Here is a 23,041-nt window from a genome sequence, read left to right on the forward strand (position 1 = left end):
GTTCACATAATAGACCCATCACAAGATACCTAACACAACATCAATATCTAGTCTTTGGACAGAGAAATCAATTTGTAAGTGGTACTCTCAGTGTAATGATCAAATATTAACAATTAGTTCTGTCAAACAATAGCCTTTCTTTGGACCGACTATTATTCACATGAAAAGAAACTTTATAATTGTTACATATTTATCATTACATGTATGTTACTATTTTGCCAAATTGTGTCTTCCTTTGGACCGAACACAATTTGCATAAATAATTTCATACTCATCTGTGGAATTCAATTAATTTCTAACAATAGAGGTTACTTTGGCAACATATTGCATCCATTAATCCTAGATAATTACAGACAAAAATTTAAAATAATATGGGTCCATTACTAAAAATTAATGATCTTGGAATTAAAACCTCCAGATTTGATATCTTTATGATTAACAAATCTAATTCAATAATGTAATTCCAAATCAAAAAGATATGTTACATATATATCAACCCATAAAAATGGATGTAATCTTAATCAAATGTAAAATAGATCCGATTGAAAAGCATAAAAAAAATACAAATCATTATCGAAATTCCAAATGATATTCTTACATATTTTAAAACATATATGTAACATTTATATATATATATACTTTCACACATTAAGATAGCAATACATATCTAATCTTAATCGTACACCTGCAACAGCTCTTTTTTGACCAATATATAAAGGTGAACGCACCTTCACTCATATTTAATGTAATGAACGCAACCACTTATATTCCAATAACCAAAATCCCAACCAGTGCACCCAATCTTCAAAACCGCGAGCAACCAAGTAAATATATAAAATTAAAAAAAACCAGGGCACGTGGAGATCACACACATTTTTATGTATTTGTTAATGAATAATCATAAAAATGCATTCATGTATACATTTATATATATATATATATATATATATATATATATACATACATATGAAAGACTGTAATAATCGGTAAAAAAATAATAATACAACAATCAGATTTTATAATTCCCAAATTAAACCCTAAATCCCTAATATTTTATAAAATGATAACGAAAGCATAATTTAATAATCCCAAAATTAAAATTAGGGTTCATACAAGATTTGGGAAAACACCTTTAATGGAGAATCATAAAAATTCAGAACCCATGCTCTGATACCACTTGTTGGAAATTCCTTATGATTGGTGAAATACCAATCCTAAGATCTTGAATTTAATGATTCTCACACACATTTATGAATTTTATGAATCAAAGGGTGCAATGTCATACCTGAATCCATGTTCCTGTATGTGCTCTTTTGATCCACGTTTCTGAAAGAGATGTGGTATGATGGCCTTCCTCAACCAAATCCTTGATTCCTCTTGGGACTTGCGTTTTCACTCTGATGGAGAGATGAGAAAACTAAATTTGATTTGGTGTATTGGGGACCATAACCTTCCTGATGTGTTAACTAATAGGGTTCCCATTATCCCCTATGGGTTAACCTGATGGGTATCCACCCATTAAGCTCATATCTGTTATAACCTTTTAGAAATCTAAGGGGTGTCACTAATTAGATCACTTATAATGTAAACCCGAAAATAAATAGCTAATATCATTGTATCAAATATATGATGCTCACCTTAATTATAAATTTATAATTTCTAACAAAAAATAATTGATCAATGGACTCAGAGTAATTTATACAAATAGCACAACTCAAATCATCCTCTCTATGAATAACATTATGGATAAATAAAGCATTTGTAGAAGACACTCTACCTCTTAAAACCTTCCAAATAAAGCAATACACCTTAAGGGGAGCTGTAGATAACCATCACTTCTGTAAAATGATGTTCAAAGCTCTTTGATCTGCATTTAAATCTCCCAAATCAGCTAAGACATTATCCATCACTTCCATGTAAGTAGTCTTCACTGCATAAAGACCTAAGCCATCCAAATTCCAATTCTAACCATCCAGCTTATTGTCATCACAATGCAAATGCCTAATAAAATTATACAAGCTCCTCACATTTCCCTCTTCCCTTTCCAGCAACTCTCTTTTCCAACTCGCAGCCCACTGCCATATATTATTACCCCAACCCCCATAATAAGCTAGTATCGCATTCCTATCCACAACTAGAAGAAAGAGCCTAGGGAATAGTTGATTAAGACACTGAGAACCACACAATTTATCCAACCAAAACCGGGTATTCCTCCCATCACCAATGATTTTAGAAATATTTGACTCAAAATCCTCACCAAGGATACCATGATCCCGAGAAAGAGATCTAGGTCCTGCCACCAAGATGATTGTGAAGAGGAAGACACAATATTCAAATCAATCTTATATTTGGAATTTATAACCTGAACCCACAAGGAATTTGGTTCATGTGTTCTTCTCCATTTTCAAAGTAAGGATCTATTAAATAAATACAAATCTTTGACACCAAGATCACCCTCTTTTTTTGGTTTACACACCTCTTTCGAAGACACCCAAGGGATCTCTCTATCACCAAATTTATTCCCCCAAAAGAAGGACCTTTGTAGGGACACAAACCTAGAAATAACCTTTTGGGGGATTTGAAAAGAGACAACATATAGATTGGAACAATGTTAAGGATATAATAAATGAGGATTAGTCTCCCCCTAAATGATATATGATTTGTTTTCCAGCTAGCTAATCTTTTGCAACAACATCAATAACAATCTTCCAAGTTGCACATATTCTTGGATTAGCCCCAACTAGAATTCCAAGATAAGAAAATGGAATATCACCCACCTCACAAGCTAAGAAATTCGCCGCTGCCCCAATCATAGAGTCCTGAACATTAAAATCAATCAAGGAACTTTTTTGGAAATTAACCTGGAGACCAGAGACAAGCTCGAAGCATCTAAGAATACTCTTGATAGTCCAAATATTCTTAATATCATAATTGCAGACTAGGATTGTATCATCACCAAATTGCAAAATTGATACTTCAACCCCCATTCTACCAACCTTGAATCCATCATACAAATCACCAAAGACTACCATCCTAACCATCCCTACAAAACCTTCAGTCACCATAAGGAACAAGAACGGATCCATAGGATCACATTGACGAATACCTTTAGAAACAGAAAATTGCTGAGATGGAACACCATTGATCAACACGGACATTGTAGTGGAAGATAAACAACCCTCTATCCATTTCCTCTATGTGATAGAGAATCTGAATCTAAAAAGCATATAATCAATGAACTACCAATTAACCGAATCATAAGCTCTTTGAAAATTCACCTTGAAAATGAGGCAATCTTCCTTAGACTTTTTTGTTAAGTGAATAACTTCATTGATAATAAAAAAAAAAAGCCGATTAAGAGGAAGATATAATCGAGGCTATAACCAATTTAAGTCTAACATCTAACAATTTAGAAATAATTTTATACAGAGAACCAATTAGAGAAATAGGTCTATAATCTTGAATTCTAACAGGATTGAGAACCTTAGGAATCAGAGCTATAAAAGAAGAGTTATTGCCCTTAGGCAGTTTAGAATTTACCTTAAATTCCTTCACAAATAAACAAATATCTGACTTAGTGAACTCCCAAAACTCCTGGAACAACTTTAAATTAAATCCATCCATACTTGGACTTTTATTTGTCGCACAATTCCAGACCACCTTCTTAATTTCCTATTCCTCAAAGTCCACACTAATCAAGCTCAATTGCTCAGCCGATATGCTTTAGAAATCAACCTCATCCAGAGTTGGGAGACAATTTTGATCACAGTGGAAGATATTCTTGAAATAGTTTACCACACCATTAGAAATTTCTATAGTATCATCACACCATCTTCCATCAATTGTAATCCCCAAAATATGATTCCTCATTCTTCTAGCATTGATGTAAGCATGAAAATAACTAAAATTTGTATCCCCATCCTTTAGCCATCTGCACTTCGCTTTCTGCCCAAGCAAACTGTCCTTCACTAAAGTTGTTAACCACCAATCCGCCAATAAATTCTTCCTCAGCAGCAAATCATCACTCTCCAACACCCCAACTTCGCCATGAACATCAATATTCTAAATGACATTGGAGATGTCATCCAACTTTTTGTCCAAACTCCCAAAATTCTCCTTGCTCCGAGCTTTAATCCTACTTTAAGGATTTTAAGCTTTTCTTTCAAAATAAAGGCTTGCAACCTCCCATGAATAGGATTAGACCAAAATTTCCTCACCATCTCAGTAAAACCAACCTAACCAATCCAAGAGTTATTGAATTTGAACGGCGAATGGGCTTTCTGGATGACGTGATTTCTCAAAATAATATGACAGTGGTTAGAAATTCCCTTTTAATAGCCCATTACGATAGACCTGGCCAAGAGTCAACCCACTCCATAGAAACCATAAATTTATCCAATCTACTTGTGAACACCCATTTTTGTCCGGCCCAAAAACAGCCTAAAACTTTTTTAAATAAAAAATAATAGAATTCCAAAAATCCTTTTCTAAAAATAATAAAACTAAACATGTTATGTTAAGGTTCCTAAATCTAAATGACTAGGTTAACCAAAACTCAAATTTAAAATAATAAGGCTAAATCATTTGTTAAGGTTCCTAAGTCTAAGTGATTATGTTAACCAAAATTCAAGTTTAAAGTAATTAAATTCTCAAAAAATGATTTTTTTAGAGCTATTTTAATAATAATAATAAATAAAATAAAAGATGAGTGAGTTAAAGATTTGATTGGATAATCGGATAAATTAAAGATTTGAAAATATGTATTTTGAATCACATCATATCCATTTGATTAAGTTGCATAAATCACCTTGATAATAACTAAATCTTTAAGGATTCAAAAATCAAATCAAGATTGCGATATGGAAATATGCAAATCAAATCAAATCAAATTAGAAAGTTCATATCAATCTAATTGTGTTGCACAAATCAATTTGATTAGAAAATTAAATTTTTAGAGATTTGAAATCAAATAAATCAACGTTACAAATCAATCAAATAAGTTAAAGATCACAATTAGGAAATATGCAAATCAAGTTTAGATTGGAAAATTTTATATCAATCTGATTGTGTTGCACAAATAATTTTGATTATAATAATTAATCTTTAGAGATTTGATTCGATAAAAAATTAAATCTTTTAGAGATTTGGAATCAAGTAAGTTAAGGTTGCAATATGAGAATAAGCAAATCAAATGAAGAAAAATTCAAATCAATTTGATTATGTTGCAAATATGATTTATTTCCCTTAATCTCCTCTAATCAATTAATGGGAGATATTCTCCTTATTAAGCACTTGTAATAAGTCATAGTCTATAAATAGAGTGTCTTATTACCAAAGAATAGGGGATTCTAGAAGAAAAAAAACACTAAAAAGACAAGAACTCAATGTAAAAATTACAACCAAGAATTACACACACAAATCCCTCAAAAAAGAGCTCTCCATACTAGTCCGCATATGTGTTGACCAGCCACTCATAGCCAATCAAATCTCGAAACATCATGTTATTGTAGTACACCATGTCGCTCCAGATTACTACTCTCACATGAACATAAGATTATCTACGTCTAAATGCACCCTTCCTCACCCAACGCGTGCAGATCTACCACGTGGTCATTTTTTCCACACGTTGTAGTGTCTGCCAAAATGGTTCTAACATGTCACCGAACCTAATAAGTCATTTGTCTTTCGTCGCACTATATCTCTGCTCCTTTGCAAGCTTCAACAAGTAAGTGCCTTTATTTTTCTACAATATGTGTATGATAATTGTAACCAACTTTTATTATCACCGTTGAAGAAATAATTTTACTAATAATTTGTAAAATAATATTAATAATAACATTGTCATATGATAAATTTTATTTTTTATAACAAAAAGTCAATGATATATCTATTACCTAGCAATTACTTAATAAGATCATTTTTTCAAATCAAATAAATATCACCATAAATTAAAGTAACAACCATATTTTTATTAGCACGATTATCAATGCAAACCAATAATTAATCAAAACACTTTTTGTCATAAATACACAATAATAAATATTTTCATTAATAAAATTTGTTAACCAACAAATATTTTTTTACTAAAGAACTACTAAGCATTGATTCCTTTAATAGGGATACGTAGGACCAAGGTCAATCTTGTCAGACAGAATAATTAAAATAAATAAATTTGTTCCTTTTAATAATTAATTAACCAGATAATTTAATAATAATAATAATAAAGTCATATATTTTAGTGAAGGGTACCGTCTAAGATGGGTGGGTAGGGTGCTAATACATTTCCTACCTTATAACCGACTCTCGAACCTAGATATCAAAAATCCAAAAGCTCAAGGTAATTGAGCTTAAAAGATTTTACAACATTTTTAACTATAAAATGTAGTGGCGACTCTAAATAAAGTCGTGCAGCCGAAAATTGGGGTGCGACATACAACCACCTCCTGGTTGAACCCAAGTGAAATTTTTGCCAATGAGAGGGAGATCCAACAGCTCCATTCCAGAAATCTAGTTATCAAATTCCTGCAATTCCAAAGGATTACAGAACCACATTTCCTTTCAGAAGCCACACGCACTGCGTTAAAGTCTCCGAAGTAGCACCAGTGATTAACATTCAAACTTCTTTTAATAGAATATAAATCCTCCCAAATACGTCTTTTGTTTATCAACCGGAAAGAGGAATACACATTCACAATACAAAAATCCACCTGAGAAGGCAATCACGTTCCATGAATCGCAAGAAAATTATCACATCTGACCGTGTTAATCTTCGAGAAAATCGAAACATCCCAAACACTATGAATGCCACCTAATATAGTCGCTGAATTATTACACTCCCAATCAAATTGGGAGCTACCCCAGAGACTACGACACAACAATTCATCATAACCTTCCAACTTCGTTTCCTGCCCACCAAGGAACTCCACTTTATTTGATAGAACTAACTTTCAAACCCCTCCTTTTAACCTTACTCCCCAACCCCCTTACATTCGAAGAAAGACAAATCATTGATCACCATTTTTCTACCCTAGGATGATTTTAGAACAACCAGCCTGATCTTTTAACTCCAATTCGATTAACCTTTCTACCATAACCGAATCACCCCCTTTAAATGTGACCTCAATAGTCTTCCCAACTTGCCACAGTTTACCAGTCGTTTGAGAACCATCTTTGAAGTGGTGAGAATTAGCACATCTCACATTAGAATCTGAGATAGAGTTGCTAATAGAGGAATCAACATCCGAAGAGGCATTATTTCTCTTATAACACACCAAAGCCAACTTTTTCGAAGGAGATGAGCATTTTGCAGTACCTTCACCTCCATTCACCAAATTCACATTCGCACCTCTTCTTTTATGCTTTAAATCTGTCTTCAACACTAGAAGAATCGGTTGAGACAAATAGGGTAAAGACGACTCAATAACACAATTTTTTCAAGGGAATACCTACATATTTCTTCAATTTCCTCCCAACCTTTTTTTACCCCTTTTCCTCTCTTGACGGGCCCATCTCCTTATCTGAGAAAAGAGAATTACATCGGGGTTCTTTGCAAGTCCTTAGAACCTCTAAATGTTCTTCAATATCACCTTTCAAAAGGAACAACCTACCTCCCAAATGAGATGCTTTTATAGAAAAATCCCTTTAGAAGAAAGGATATTTTGAACTTTGTCTACATGATCCCAATTTCTAATTTCACCCACAAAGTTCTTGCGAAGTAAATTGATAGTGTCGGTAGATATATTGAAAATAGGTCGTGTCGTTCATACAAATCCTCAACCCTTTGAAGAGGTATGCCTTTGATCAAAGCTTCTTTCTAGGAGGAATGTTCCATTTTTGTCCTGTCAATTATCTTCTCCTGCACTGCATACTCCCCTATTCGCATTGTTCGATGTTGGTCACCTCCTCCTCCAAACTTTTGACATCCTTTCCATTCAAATCTTGGTCTATTTACACCAACTTTAAAGTTACCAATCCAGAGATTCATCAAGGCTTTTTCAATCAACCCTACATCTCCAAGTTGTTTGAATAAAACAAACCCAAACTTTTTTCCTCTTTTATCCCTTTTCTTAGGAATTATGACATCCTCTACACTTCTAATCTTCTAAAAAGTTGCCCACATCTCTACAACACCATAGATTTCTGGAAATTTTCTGGAAAAAAAAGTCGTACTCATACTCTGAAAAGTCTTATAATACCTCTAGGAATAAAACTTCAATGGCTCTTTAGGCTTGCCCTTTGTAAAGAAAGAAGGGGATTACCTACAGAGTTGTTCTTCTCGTCACGATAGTGACCCTTACCAACAACCCTCCTTTCTTCTTTTCCTCTCCTTTCTCTCTCATTATTGATTTCTCTCTCGACTTAGCTTCTATCTTTCCAGGTGTACTTTTAGTACACTCTGCAATAGGAAAACCGATTAACCTTTTTTTCCCTCCCACATAACTCGACAATGTAGGAGGAAAAAAAGAGTTAATTAACTTTCACATTGTCGAATGTACTAAATACATTACTTTAGTAAATATTAAAAAATGTATACCAAAACTATAATTTTTTTAGTCAAGGTGCACAATTGAAGTGGATTTGCCCTAACTTCAGCGTAACAAAGTTAGAAGTTAAACTTGGAGTAATTCTAAATTTAATTTGACTTTATGCTGTCCTTGCATGCAGATCCTTTTACCATATAAAGTATTGGTAAAAAAATTAGAATCAGCAATATCATTAGCAACTTATAACTATGAAATTAGAAAGAGAAATCAAAGAAGATCCAAATGGAATGTATAATGAAGTGGGGAAGTTGGATATATGTGACAAATTAAAATGGCAAACTCTGATTAGAAAATCCAACCACAAAAGTCTTCTAATAAGAACAACCATAATCAATGGCCCCGACAACATAAGTGTTTAATTTATGAGAAAAAATGTATACATTTTCACTATATTATCAATTATTCATGTTTTATTACCTTTTACTCATAAAAAATTAATATAAATGAATTATAGATGATATGTTAATCGTGTATAAATTTTTATACTTATAGTATATACATATTATACTCTTAATTTATACACATTTCAGCCATTCATTTTGGCCAAATGAGAAAATAGAACAAAAAGTTTGAAGTTTCAAACCTCAATTTTAATTTAATCAATCTCTTCATTGTGTTTATATCAATATGATTCAAACTAATATAGATCCCTTCTGAAATAATTTGCACAACTTCAAGAATACAATGACAGAAACTAACTTAATATTTCAACTTACATCCTCATTTGGATAGTCAAATTGCTTCCCAACACATAGATTATTCAGAAACCGAAAACATTAAGTGCCAAACATACCAACTTCACATATTTAGAAATTCATCACACGTGATGCAATTATATTACAATAACCAGCTAATTATTCACCAATCAACTCTAGTTAATACTAAAGAAGAAAATATCATCAAGCCTATCATTACTAGGAGAGTTGCCACCATAAACCAATAATCCCTTTCGGCTACCCTTCCAAGCAGCACCAGAGAATGCACACCATCCACGTGGCCCAGGATGACCACCCAAATCTGCCACTTCTTCTAACTTCTGCCATGCCAATGTCTCTGTATCCAATGCATAAATCTCACCAGAAAATTTTCCAGCACCCATATGACCTTGGTCACTAGGATCTATTTCCCCACCATATATAATTATGTGTTTCCCATTGCTGAGAGTGGAAAACACACTACGGGCTGTGGGCTTCTGCCCACTTGTTTCAACTTGAGCCCATGTTTTGTGGGCCAGATCAAAGGAATGGACATCATCCACCTCCTCTCCGGCGAAACCATAGACAACCCATATTTTTCCTTGGACCGCTATAAGGCCCGGCCCGCCTCTTCCCTTGCAATTTTCACCCGGGGAAGGAAATTCAACCCACTTGTTGTCAACAACATCGAAGGCCCATAAGTCGTTGAGCCTTCCTGCCAAACCACAACCGCCGAAGATAAAGACGTATCGATCATCAGCAGTTGTGGAGTGGTAGCTTCGGTGAGGCGGCCCAACATCTCCACTTGAAATCAAGGCCCACTTGTTGGTCTTGGTGTCAAAGGAATAGAGCTCATTGAGCTCTTTGTGCTCACCATCCCTTCCACCAAATACATATATGGTATCTCCAACTGCAGCCATTGTTACTCCGATACGTGGCGGCGGCGTATCCCCGGATGCCTCTGCCACGGACCATGACTGAGTTTCCAGGTCAAAGATATATATCTTGTTGTCGACCGGGACACGTGGCGCAAATTCACCACCAAATACATACACTTTTTGTCCTATTATAGTAATAGCATGAGAACTTCTTTTTCCTGGCCCAGTTCCTTTCTGATCAACCTGAGGAAAACATATATTGAAAAAACTCACTTTAACTTATCTCAACCTACTGTCTACTTCCTATCTTATATGATTATTATTATCATGTTAGATTGAAAATAACTTCTATATGAGTTGTTAAAGCGCAAGTTATTGTAATTTATTAAACCATTTAATAGAGACAAATAGCATACTCTGAGATAGAAAATAATATGTTTTGGTAACACAATGAATATATATACAGCAGAAAAGATACTAATGATAATAATATTTCTAATTGTTGCGCCAAAATTATCTATGAAGGATGTTCATGGGAAAGCTTGAGACAAGTTTGGCTTGACCTGAGCTCAATCTAATATGTATAACCAGTTCATTAATTTGGACCCAAATACCACATTACAATAAGGGATGAGAATAAATAGGCTGCATCGAGTTATGTCTAACATGAATAATTTTGTCTTGTGTTCAAATTCACGACCCGGGCCTGGCATACTATACTGTTATAAGCCCAGGGCCCAACAGGCTTCACAAGTTCAAAGACCAATACACTTAACACTATTGAATATAGGCTAAGACAGTCCAACTGCCTGATGTACTCTCACCTTTACTTGCTATAATCAATTCAACACAACCTAATATATGTCACCATGATACCATGAAATTACATAAAAATAAATAAATAAAGATATAGTTTAGAGTATATAATTCAAAACATAAACATCAATAGAACAACAACTAAACATTTATCTCATGTAGTCTAGCTTAGTTGCTTAGAGTATTATGCTAATAACACGAAGGAAATCTACCTATATGTATTTGATGTTATAGTCCTAAGTCTAAATAAAATATGAAGGTTATGTACTTATGTTAAGTTATTGACAACTAATGTAAAACCTTATCAAATTTTTATGATATAAATCAATAATGTGAATATAAATATACAATACAAATATTTTTTCTCAAAATATCAAAAAATATTATGGGTTATGCATAATTATAAAAAATAATGAACCTGCTTATGTGGATGATTAAAAATAATTGGATGTGGGTCTTCTTAGAAACAAAATCAGTTGGCAACCCAATATATGATTGAAGGGGTTTTCCTAGGAAACTGGATTTGGACGTGAAATCTTTATCCTATCGGAATCCTCAGGGGCCTGTCAACAGAGAAAAGGCACAACGGAATTCCAAATCCCCAATTTTTTATTTCATCACCCTCGTCCTTGAAGAACAATGTTCTTCAGCAATCCTATGCTACACAGATCTTGAAGAAATCATTATTATGCTCTGAATAACATTGTTTTCAGAAGATTGTAATTGAACACACCAAACAAAAGAAATTACATAAAATGGAACATAAACTATGGCGTCTTCAAACATGATTTCATGTTAATCAAATACCTATTGTCTATGCAATTAAAAAGTGATTGTGAAAGAGATGGGGTTCAATAAAATAGTGAAGAAAAAAAAGAATAACTCTACAAATCTATAGAAGAAGAATAAATAATAATGAATATGATCATAACATAAATGAAGGGAAGGAAAAAGGAGAAAACCTTGACCCATTTGCCACTAACAACAGCCATTGCAGGAAACCTCACAGCCAAGTATTCAATTTTGAGTTGAGATTGGGTTCAGTCACTATGTGTGTTGATACGTGTTGGCCTTATTTATAGGACATGTTATTCATTAGATGAATAATCGATCTTGTACGGATCATGGAAGAATCGTGGCCGTTGATGTGAATAAGATGGATGTACGAGGAAAAAACAACATAATGACCCTCTCGATTCTGTGTCAACAGAAAACAAAAACTGTATATTTAGAGAAAATTAATAATTGAATAATAATCATTGCTGTTTTAATATATGTGCATTTGTACTAAATTAATGGTGGAACTCTTAAGTCTTAACATTTTAGTTATTCAGATATTTTTAATAGAATCTTACATTATTAAACTAATGTTTTATAATTTATGTACATTTAAACTAAATTAATAATTTATTATATATTCTGAATAATGGGGAATATATTTACACTAAATTAAATTATATCAACTCTTACCTAGTTAATAATTTACATATAAAATAAGTTTTCAAAATCAACATTTACATGTTTTTTGTATTACTAATGGTATTTTTTACCTTTTTGGGTAAGAAATTAATCATTTTTTAGGTATGTGGTTGTCGATGCTGATAAGTATCGCTCTCAGAAATCGAACCATTGACTTTGGAATTCCAACGAAGTCTTACACTACTAGACCAACATCTTATTGATAATTAACACTTAAATTGAAAGTTCTATCCTATACATCTCATACATTAAATTACACAAAAACCCAATATTGTTATGTAATCTATTTACATAATCAAGATTAATACAATATATATTTATAATATACGAAAGTTGAAGCTATTTAATAATAAATTTGTGTTTAAATTTTCTCTAAGTTAAAACAAATAATCTAAATGTTATATAGTCATTAATCAAACGGATGAATTTGAAATTTATAGTTTATAAAAATATTAAAAGTACAATAGTTAACTTAAATAAGTGGTGTACATTAATTTGTCCTCATTGTAAGATTACTTATTTTTTAAAGTTTAAACAAATATCCCTTCCTCACATTACACTCAAATCAATGTCTGAGGAAATCTTCCCAAAGGGTTTCGCGAATTCTGTCACAGCATTACGGTTTTCACAAAGTTTCTGACTTCTGAGTGGTAGAAAAGGACAAAAACAATAATTCAAAATGTTGAGAGGAGTTCTAAAATGCAGAGTGGTCCCAGAATGTTGCACGAAGTTGCAGTACATAAGCCAGTGATTAGTAATAATTATTTTAAAGAGATATTTTCATATTTTTCACATATTATATTCTCTCCATTTTAAAATCTCTTTATTTTATTTAAAATATAGAAATGTTCGTATTAACCAAGAAATAAACAGTTTTATTACCACTATTCTAAAAATTAAAGACTAAATCAAAATTATTGAATTTATAGGATTTAAATCAAAACATATAAATTTAATGGATGATACGAAATTGATTAAGATCAATTAATCTATATGGTATGATACGAAATTGATTAAGATCACTTAATCTATATGGCATGATATGAAATTGAATAAGATCACTTAATCCACTAGAAATAACGGTTCTAACATAGTCATATCAATATTTTTCACCCATTATTATATTTAGAGGTTAATAGGACGTGACTCTATCCACTTACTCAATATGGCTTGATCATGACCGGATCTAAATAGGGTCAAGTCTCATTGGATCCAGGGCTGGGTTAGGGTTAAAAAATTAGTTAGGTTAATATTTAGGGTTGGGTAGAGATGAAGCAAGACCAGTCCGACCCCTCCCATACTTATTTATCATGTTTGCATGAGTCTCTATTCAAATGTGTTAGAATAATGACACTTTTTAGTCAAAAATATCATTGATTTTCTAATTCATCTTATATACATAACTAATAACATATATACATATATCTTTTAGGCCGAGAAATGGACAAGTCTTAATTCATCTTAATTCAGCTCATACTCACCCCTAATTATATCTATGAATGTTTTGAGGAATTAGCTACTGGTTAGGGTGTTTTCCAAATTCAAATATTTTATTCATTATTTTGTCTAACTTTGATTTTCTAGCTAGGAGGGCCTTGGTCATGCCATGCTGATCTGATACTAAGTTCTTTTAGTCATTGTTCCAGTTCTGTAAGTTGAATAGTCTGCACAAATATTTATTTAATAAAGTTTATTACATTGTCAGTATATCATCCATTATTAATTTGTGTTACTTTTATTTAATGATTAATTTTAACATATGAATGATTAATGATTTACTAACAATATAAAAAATACTTATAATATTAGTGTATACATATTGAATCTTTTGTTATTTTTAATGGTAGCTTGAAATTTTGTTCCCTATGCGTGTAAAGTGTAAACAATTATTTCTCTTGTGGTATACGAGTAATTTAAATTATAAGCAGGTTTTGAATTAATAGTTGAAGGGTCTCTTTAAAATGTTAATTAAGGCTTTGAAATATAGAGAAGGCAGGTACTCGTAGCAATAAAGAATATCAGTGTTCTAAGTAAAAATAGTCTCAAACTTAATAGCAATAAATAATATCAGTATTGTAAAGAGCTTTTTACTGCAACTCAATGTCTCTACTCAGATTGCTCAAGTTTATATATGTAAGATATCTCCTATGTTACAACAGCTAGTAAATCATGTTTTGATACTTTATTATTGTTAAAGTTTATTTTGGTAGAATAATATTTGAGAAAAAAATATGTGTACACCAAGATCTAAGAGAATTTTACATTGTCAATACATTATTCATCATTCATTTTTTATTATTATTAACTATTAATTAAAAGTAATACAAATAAATGATAGATGATACACTAATTACGTATAAATCTTTACATTATCAATTATTAATGCATAGATTACTCTCATAATTTTGGTCTTGGGAGTGATATAAGTTTTGTGGACTCCCATCCCGTCTTACTCTCTGAGTCACTTTCTTGCTCCATTATACTCCCTTTCCCTTAGTTGAGTAATGCTGGAATCCACCATTTCAGTAACAAAAGTAAGAAAGACTTAAGATAAATCTCATGATACACATTTTAAAGTCATAACACATACGTGACTTTGATTATGTGCAATTGTGTAAAGTTACATTTGTCTTTTATTGAAAAATAATTCACATGTAACCTTATGTAAGTACACATACAAGATTACAAACGCATTAAAAAAATACATAATATTGGGGTTTTAAATATTACACATTGGCAGCCCACTCAAATACCAAACCTTACATAAAATAAGGTATTCAACAAACAAACCACCAGCTACTGCTCTTATACTTTTTATTTCCTTCAAGAATTTAGCTATATATTCTTTTCATTTTTAATATTTTTTATCACTAATTAATTTTATGAAATTCACTAAATAAAAACTATCCCATATAATTTAATGAATCTTATATAAAATTCCATATAATAGTAAATATTAGAAGTGATTGTAGTTTGGTTTAGATCAATTTTGAGGTAAAAAACATTTGATATGAACATGACAATTGGTGGGAATCCTTCCTAATTGATGCGGAAGTAAGGCTAATGAACATTGGTAGATGAACCATTGAGTACATTTAACGATGGTTAATTCAAAGTCTTGGGGACAAGGATCCTTTGTCCCAAAAAGACCATGTTCTCATGTCTCTAACTAATAGTATTTCCGAAAACAATATAAAATATTAATTTATGTTTTTTATTAAAAAATTCCAATTAAGTAACACAATTTGATTGACTTAGTACATCATTTGGGTCATCATTGGTACAAGAGATCTTCATCTTAAGTCTTGGAACTATTTCTTGAGAATTATAAATTGAAACTTAGAAAGTTGGAGTAACATTTTTCAATATATCTTGAAAAGTATGACAACAATTAATTATTCATTTTGTCTTTACGATAAAGCCTTCCTCCCCTTTACTATATAAATGAGACTTGTGAGGAAGAAAAGCACAAACAAGTGAGAAAGAACAACATAGAGAGAAAGTGAGAGAGCTTATATTCTTAATGAGATACTATAAAGAGTTTATATTTCCACCCTTTTTGTGTAAGATTGAATGTTATCATTTTAGTAAAAGAGAGTCAAATATTGTAATCTCACTTTCTATAGTGAATATATTTTCTGGACTAGATCATGTGGTTATTTCCTTCTCACATTGAGGAGATTTTTCCATGTTAAATTTTTTGGTATTATTCTTCTACTCTTCTCTTTTTTTTTATTCACTTGTAGCTTCTATAAGTTGTCATTTTGAAGCAATTGATTCCTAATTTCCCGACAATAATTACTTCTTGCATAGTTTTTTTGACCTGATTTGGTTAGAGTATCAAATATGATCCAAAAGAAATGCAGTTGCAGTTGTATTTTTTTTAATTTATGGTTATTCATATCTTGATATTTAAAATATAAATGGAATAACGTGAGCTAATGTATCATAATTCATAAAAATAAATTATGATGAGTTATTGTATCATATAGATAAAATTTTATACAAATGAGAAGGTTACAGATCATCCTTCTCTCATATTTAATTCCCATTCAAACAAAATCTTTGGGTTTTTTTCTTATTGGATTCATTACGTATCCAATTTATTTCTCCATTGCCTCTCTAAGATAGTATAAGGGACCAAGGGTCTCATTCTCATCCTCAAAACGGAAGCACATCTGTTATTCCACTATTTTGTGTCATTCTATGTATCAGGAGGTATAATAAGTGGTACAAAAAGTGAGACAACAAATGTACACCCCATAAATCTAGGATTTTGAAATGTGCAAAATGAGTTAACATTTGAGAGATGTAAGAGAAGTTCAAGAAACAGCTTAAATGTGTTGTGAACTTTTGATTATAGTGTTTCTACTTTACAGTCAACCGCTTGTATATTTGAAAAGCAAATGGAAATGGGGATTTATGCACATTCCAAACAAGTTTATTCCCTCTCAAGACTCATGATAACTCAAATAATGTTTCTGTTAATTTCCCTGCCAAAATGGTAGTTAAAATTACTGAAGCTATTCTACAATCACATGGAAAGTACATATCATTTGAACTAATTGTTTATCTTTTATAGAAACTTTGAAAGTATAAAAACTATTTGTACTTCAATCAATAATGCTGGTGGCAATTACAACAAATAATATAAAATACTATGAACCTAGGGACTTTGCTCAAACTGCAAGAGACTATGCTGGTGATATCTGTCCACAATATAAATAGAGTTAAAAAGTTAAAATTTACAAAACATAGATGTGGTTGACGATAAAATATGCTCTTTTCTTTTCCAAAAATATATATGATGGCTAAGGGTGCACATAACTTGTGCTCAAACTTTTGAACTTGATCAGCTAGCCCTGACCTGTAACAAATAACCACTAATTGATATCGTATAGAGTCTAACATCAAAGTAGATACCAAATTTTACCAAGGTTAAGCCAATTACAGAATTCCATGGGAATAATGGGATGATCATTCTAATAGATGGGGGCTAAGGAAATAATCTAGGACTACTAGCTACAATACCAAATGCACTCTCAAATATATTAACAATTCCTTTATATCATTTATCAAGGCAAAGGGACTTTTGTGGTGACATTAATTGCATATGATAGATCACCCATTCACCTATATTTCAATAAAATATAGTCATTTCCTACAAGATTGTTATAGAGTTCTGCTCTGCTCATATTGATCAACAAATAAGAAAATTGATTTAAAGAAGAAAGAATAATATTAATGTTGCACCAGTTATCATACCGGTTCAGGATCTAGTGATACAATGGATTAATCTGTGATTCACTAATTAAATTACATACTAGTTAAGTTATATACAATAACAATAACCAAACTTTCATCTCACTAGATGAGGTCGACTACATGGATTGGTCGACGTCATAGTGCTTAATCATAAATCATGTTAATTGATAAATGATTGAGCTCTAAGTCTTTCTTTATCATTTTTCCTATAGTTTTTCTTAGTCTCCTTATTCCTCCAGGAATTGAACTAGCTTCCATTGATCTACCCTCCTTATGGGGGCTTCTAGTGTCTCCTCCATACATGTCCAAACTATCTAAGGCGCATTCCCATCTCTGCTACATGGATACACTCATTTCTAATCATATTGTGTCTAGTGTTCTCACTCATCGAATGCAACATTTTCATCTCTGCTACATGGACAAGATATACTCATGAATTCTACCAGAGGAAGAGGGAAACCAAGAAAAACCATACGAGATGAAAAAAGACTTAGTTCAATGTTTTATCAATAACATTGATTTCTGATAGAACATTATGTCATAGTTCGATTTATGTAGCCAATATCACCTAGTGAATAAAAGTATGGTGGTTGGGGTAAAGGACATATTTCATGGCAGGCCAAACAAATTTTCATTACCTGAAAGAACATTCTTAAGTAAACTCCAGTTCCTTCCAAACAGCATATATTTGGATAATTGTACTGAGTCAATCATGACAGACATGTTGAAAATTTAGACTGAACAAAATTCAGTATTGATCACCATTATACCCATCCCAAATAGTAGATATAGTAACAGAGATAGCCATTATCTCAATGTTTTTTGCTCCACAAGTTTTCATTATCGCAAGGCACAAAATGTTAACCCGATTATATAATCAAAATTTACCCTGAATTGAGTTCGACAAATGAATTACCACCTTCATCACATGAACAGTGAAATAATATCACTAGCAAATTGCACTTGACTCTAGACTTCACAACCAGATGAAACTCAATTATCATTGGCATAAAAAAGAGTTAGACAACATTGTGTAACATTATTAACCAAATCCAAAAAATATATATTTATATTTGACACTGTATAATATTAATAACATACAAAACCCCACTACACAAAAAGGAAAATTTACATACTTACATACCATTGTAGGAAAAAATAAGATGGTTGATGAGTAAATTGCAGAAAAAATTCTCAAAACCCTTTAGGTTCAGTTTCTTTCAAAACAACAGACTTCTGAGCCATATCAAGGCAATACTTAGCAATCTCTCTGAATTTAGGCACACTCCTGAGATCTACCTTGGTCCCATCCTTCAGTGTGATGATTATATCACCCCACTCACCAATAAACCGTGGCACCACCTGTGTCAACACATTTACATTTTGAACTCATCAAAGCCAAAATGTTTCTATAAGACTTAATTGAGATGCACTATCACTATGAATGTGTTAGGAACACTATTATGTAGCATATAATTCAATCAACTAACTTATTGTACAAAAGATAAGCAATGTGTTCTTTAGTACTTAAAGTAGCTTATGAGATTATTTTAAGATAAGGGCTGGTGTCATTTTACACTAATTAGGGAATTCATTATCTAATCTTAGTTTTCATTTAATCAATTAACTATCGACTTTCAACTTTAACCAACTAAAAGTTTACAAGCTTTCAGTTCTTAAAAGTTTATAAGCTTTCAACTATTTTATATGTTTTCAGCTAGGCAACTAGCTTATCAGCTAATTGTTCCAAACATAGATTATCAGCTCCTAGCTTATAAAGCTTAGTTTATATTTTATCAGTTGTGTCATAATACTGCAATTCCGGGGTTGTGGTTATTGTGATTGTGATGCAGATTGTGACCATTGTGGTGTGAATTATTTTGTAAGCAAAAAATATTTTTCATATCGATGTGATCCGATGTGGTTGCATTGCAGCCCAAATGCGGTACATTGTGGCCCATTATAGTTATATCATTGTGATTCGATATCGCATTGCAATTGCAGTGTAATATAGTTGCAGCCTTCACCATAACTACAATATTGTGACCATATTATATGATATGGTCTGCAATTTGAAACACTAGTGTTCTAAAATAGATTATCAACTCCATTATAATGTTCTTTCACTATCAATATCAAGGCACTTAAAAATATTTCATTTTTATAATACCTTATCACTGCCTTAATAGTCACGTCATATGATTGATCAAGAGTGCAAATATTTTTGTACAAAAATTAAACTATCAAAAACATATACTCCCATTTACACTAAATATTTATAGTCCCAACACAAAGGAAGTGAATAGTTTGATATTTATGAACCTGAACATCCTTGATAACGTTGTAGGAGAAGTCACTTCGGTCTTGACCCGTGAACCCAGATATAACGGTGACCCTTAGGTTGGTGAACCTGTACCTGAGGAAGAAGCCTCTGGAAACTGCGGCTAAGGTCAAGGGAAGCCAGAAGAGGGTGAAACCAAGTACAACATTGGCCAGGAGGTCCCCGTAATGGGCCCCTCCGTCAAAGAACACGGTTTCTCCGGTGGGTTTTTGGGTGGTGACTGTGGAGGTGGTGGTGGTGGTGGTTGGCTTGTTGGTGGGAGAGGATACGTGGAGCCTTGTGGTTCGATGATGGGGAGGGGACTTGAAGAAAAGGGAGAGGGGTTTGGAGGAGTGTAGGGTGTGGTGGTTGTAGCTGACGGCGGCGGTGGCGGTGGGTGGTGAGAGGAGGGGTGTAGAACTAGAAGCCATGTGTGTTGAAAACTATGTTATTATTATCCGTTAGAAAATGGAAAGTGGGAATTTTGGGTGGCAGAAAATAGAGGTTTTTTTTATTAATTGTTTTTTGATTTTATTACTTTTATGGATTGGCTGAAAGATGCAGTGGGGACCACTATCTGAGTGGTCATGATCTAGCTACGTAGCTGGTGATTAACTCCATGTTGATTGATATAAGAGGCCTAATGGTTTTAAGGGGTTAGAACTTACAACATAGAAGCCCAACATTCCAAACACATATTATAGTATAGTCTTATGAAATAAAAACTATAGTGCTGATGCACAATGTAAATTGGACCAAGTTAACTATAAGACTTCTTACTCCCAACATACCAACTTATGTCAAGAAGGCTCCATTCCCCCATCCTTAAATTCAAGTCATATTGATGGAAAAAATAATTATTGTGATATTTCTAAACTTGATTGAATTAGTTGGATACCAAATAATCTTTGGTTCCTCAGGGTTTTAGACCAAAAATATTTATTTATATTTTATATTGAAATATTTTGTTATAAAAAACTTATTGAAAATATTGATAATTCTTTGTACATTTAACATTAATGTTATAATTGAGCATAACATTTAGTTTTGTACATATGGTTAACTTGGTCTCAACTAGACAATAGAACAAGATCCAAAATATTCAATTCTCCCACTTAGGTTTTGATTTGACCTTCTAATTCCTTGACTTTAATCCAGTAACTAATGGGTTTATCAAACCCGTTTATTTGTTTAGGCTGGTCCATGATTTGATGGAATTTGGACTTTATCAATCCCAACTAAAAATGACAATCAAATTCAGGTATTCTCAATCCCTAGTCCCTACATGTTTTCAGATCCATTTGCCTTGGAAGCTTATTTTACAACCTCTTCTTGTTATGCTATAAATCAATGTTGTGAGGACCAAATTGGGCGGTCCAACTGATCCGACTCCCAACTAGAATTGAAAACGATTATAGTTTGTAGTCTTAATCGAATGAAAAGTTGAATTACTTTAAACCGAGAAATTTCTGATTTGATCGCTTTAAACTAGAATAACCATAAAGTTAACTGGTTGATTCACTTAAAATAAAAAATAGAACACTACTCTACTATTTTGTTTTACTCTAATTCAGAAAAAAGATAAAAAAAATATTACTTCAATATAATTATATAAAATTTTGCATTTATATATAATTATAAATAATTATTAATTATAAGCGAAATTACATAGTCTGACAAGATGCTTTAATCATTTAAACTCATTAAACCTACGAGATATGTTCAGATTTAATGACCAGCTTAGGTTTCATAACATTGTCACAAAAAAATGACTTCTGAGTTATAATGTATTTGACTACTTATGCTCCTCATGTCTGATGATTTATTTTAGGTATGTGGATGGACATCCAAGTTCCCCTATTCAAAAGATTGACATATATTAGTTTATTGCAATCCAAAACAGTGTTTCCCATATATAATAAAATAAAAATTAGAGATATTTTAAAGAAATAGTTTACATGGATATTTATAATAACAATAACATGGACTACAAATGATAAATTCAAGAGTAAATTACACTGACACCCTTAAGTTTTAGTGAAATTACACAAACCATCCCTCACTTTTTTAAACTTACACAAACCTCCCATAATTTTGTACTTTCATTACACTGACCACCCCTGTGTAAGAAATAAGTGTAATCTTTTAAACAAAAAATGTGATAAATGCAATTAAGTTAAACAAAACATTATATATTGTGTAGGCAAGTCTAAATAATATACAAATCAATGTATTTTTATTATTTTTTTGTTACAAAATGCATCAACAATTCTAAAGAAATTTTGTTTAAATCACTCTTATAATGTAGTGTAACGAACCAAAAATAATAAAGATACATTGATTTGTATATTATTTAGACTTGTCTACACAATATATCATGTTTTGTTTAACTTAATTGCATTTATCACATTTTTTGCTTAAAAAATTACACTTATTTATTATACAGGGGTGGTCAGTGTAATGAAAGTACAAAACTAGGGGAGGTTTGTGTAGTGTAGAAAAGTGAGGGGTGGTTTGTGTAATTTCACTAAAACTCAGGGGGTGTCAGTGTAATTTACTCTAAATTCAAAGGAGTTTCACATCTCTTATAGAATCTCTAACTTCTGCGGGTTGGAATCTTTAACACTCGTGGATCTGAATCTCCTACATCCTCGGAGCAAAAAATTCTAAACTTTCTTGGATCTAACCTCCCAGGGCTCTCTTAAGTCATAACAATGAACTCTAACTCTACGTCTTTCACTCCATGGAGTTTCCTCAACGAAAATGCCTCCATACCAGCAGGTCAGACTAACACAACGGTTTCTTAAAAAAAATCGTTTGCCCAAGCAATAAAAAACTCTTGTGATATTGCAGTCTCACAACTTCCCCAACCTTGCATTAAAGGTGATGGAATAGCCATTAAAATCTTTGAGGAAGATTACCAAGAAGGGCTTCAAAGATGTAAGAACCATCTTTATGGCAGGATCATTTTTTTCAAAAGGAGATACTCCTATCAAATTTGTAGATCTAAAGGCCAAACTATATGTCTCATTCATAGTGTCATTC

At 32.2% G+C, this 23,041-nt stretch overlaps 2 protein-coding genes across 2 annotated transcripts; both read right to left on the minus strand.

Moving 5' to 3' along the window:
- Window positions 1-9,225: 9,225 nt before the first annotated feature.
- Window positions 9,226-12,025, minus strand: LOC109339121 (nitrile-specifier protein 5). Its single transcript, XM_019576518.1, has 2 exons — window positions 11,895-12,025; window positions 9,226-10,359 (listed from the first exon to the last, which is right to left on the minus strand). Exons 1-2 carry the CDS (start codon window positions 11,922-11,924, stop codon window positions 9,415-9,417), a joined length of 975 nt encoding a protein of 324 aa, XP_019432063.1. The 5' UTR covers window positions 11,925-12,025; the 3' UTR covers window positions 9,226-9,414.
- Window positions 12,026-18,660: 6,635 nt separating this feature from the next.
- Window positions 18,661-20,493, minus strand: LOC109339117. The gene is made up of 2 exons (XM_019576515.1): window positions 19,999-20,493; window positions 18,661-19,038 (listed from the first exon to the last, which is right to left on the minus strand). Exons 1-2 carry the CDS (start codon window positions 20,425-20,427, stop codon window positions 18,871-18,873), a joined length of 597 nt encoding a protein of 198 aa, XP_019432060.1. The 5' UTR covers window positions 20,428-20,493; the 3' UTR covers window positions 18,661-18,870.
- Between the last annotated feature and the right edge of the window lie 2,548 nt (window positions 20,494-23,041).

Source organism: Lupinus angustifolius, unplaced genomic scaffold, assembly GCF_001865875.1.
Source record: "Lupinus angustifolius cultivar Tanjil unplaced genomic scaffold, LupAngTanjil_v1.0 Scaffold_58_23, whole genome shotgun sequence".
Classification (NCBI taxonomy): Eukaryota; Viridiplantae; Streptophyta; class Magnoliopsida; order Fabales; family Fabaceae; genus Lupinus; species Lupinus angustifolius.

Bases quoted from the DNA above. Each gene is read 5' to 3' on its own strand.
- LOC109339117 (XM_019576515.1), bottom strand. From the start codon at position 20,427: ATGGCTTCTAGTTCTACACCCCTCCTCTCACCACCCACCGCCACCGCC. The intron at 19,039-19,998 runs GTTCATAAATAT...GTGTTGACACAG, and splicing joins ACGTTATCAAGGATGTTCAG to GTGGTGCCACGGTTTATTGG.
- LOC109339121 (XM_019576518.1), bottom strand. From the start codon at position 11,924: ATGGCTGTTGTTAGTGGCAAATGGGTCAAG. The intron at 10,360-11,894 runs GTTTTCTCCTTT...TGTTTTCCTCAG, and splicing joins TTAGTGGCAAATGGGTCAAG to GTTGATCAGAAAGGAACTGG.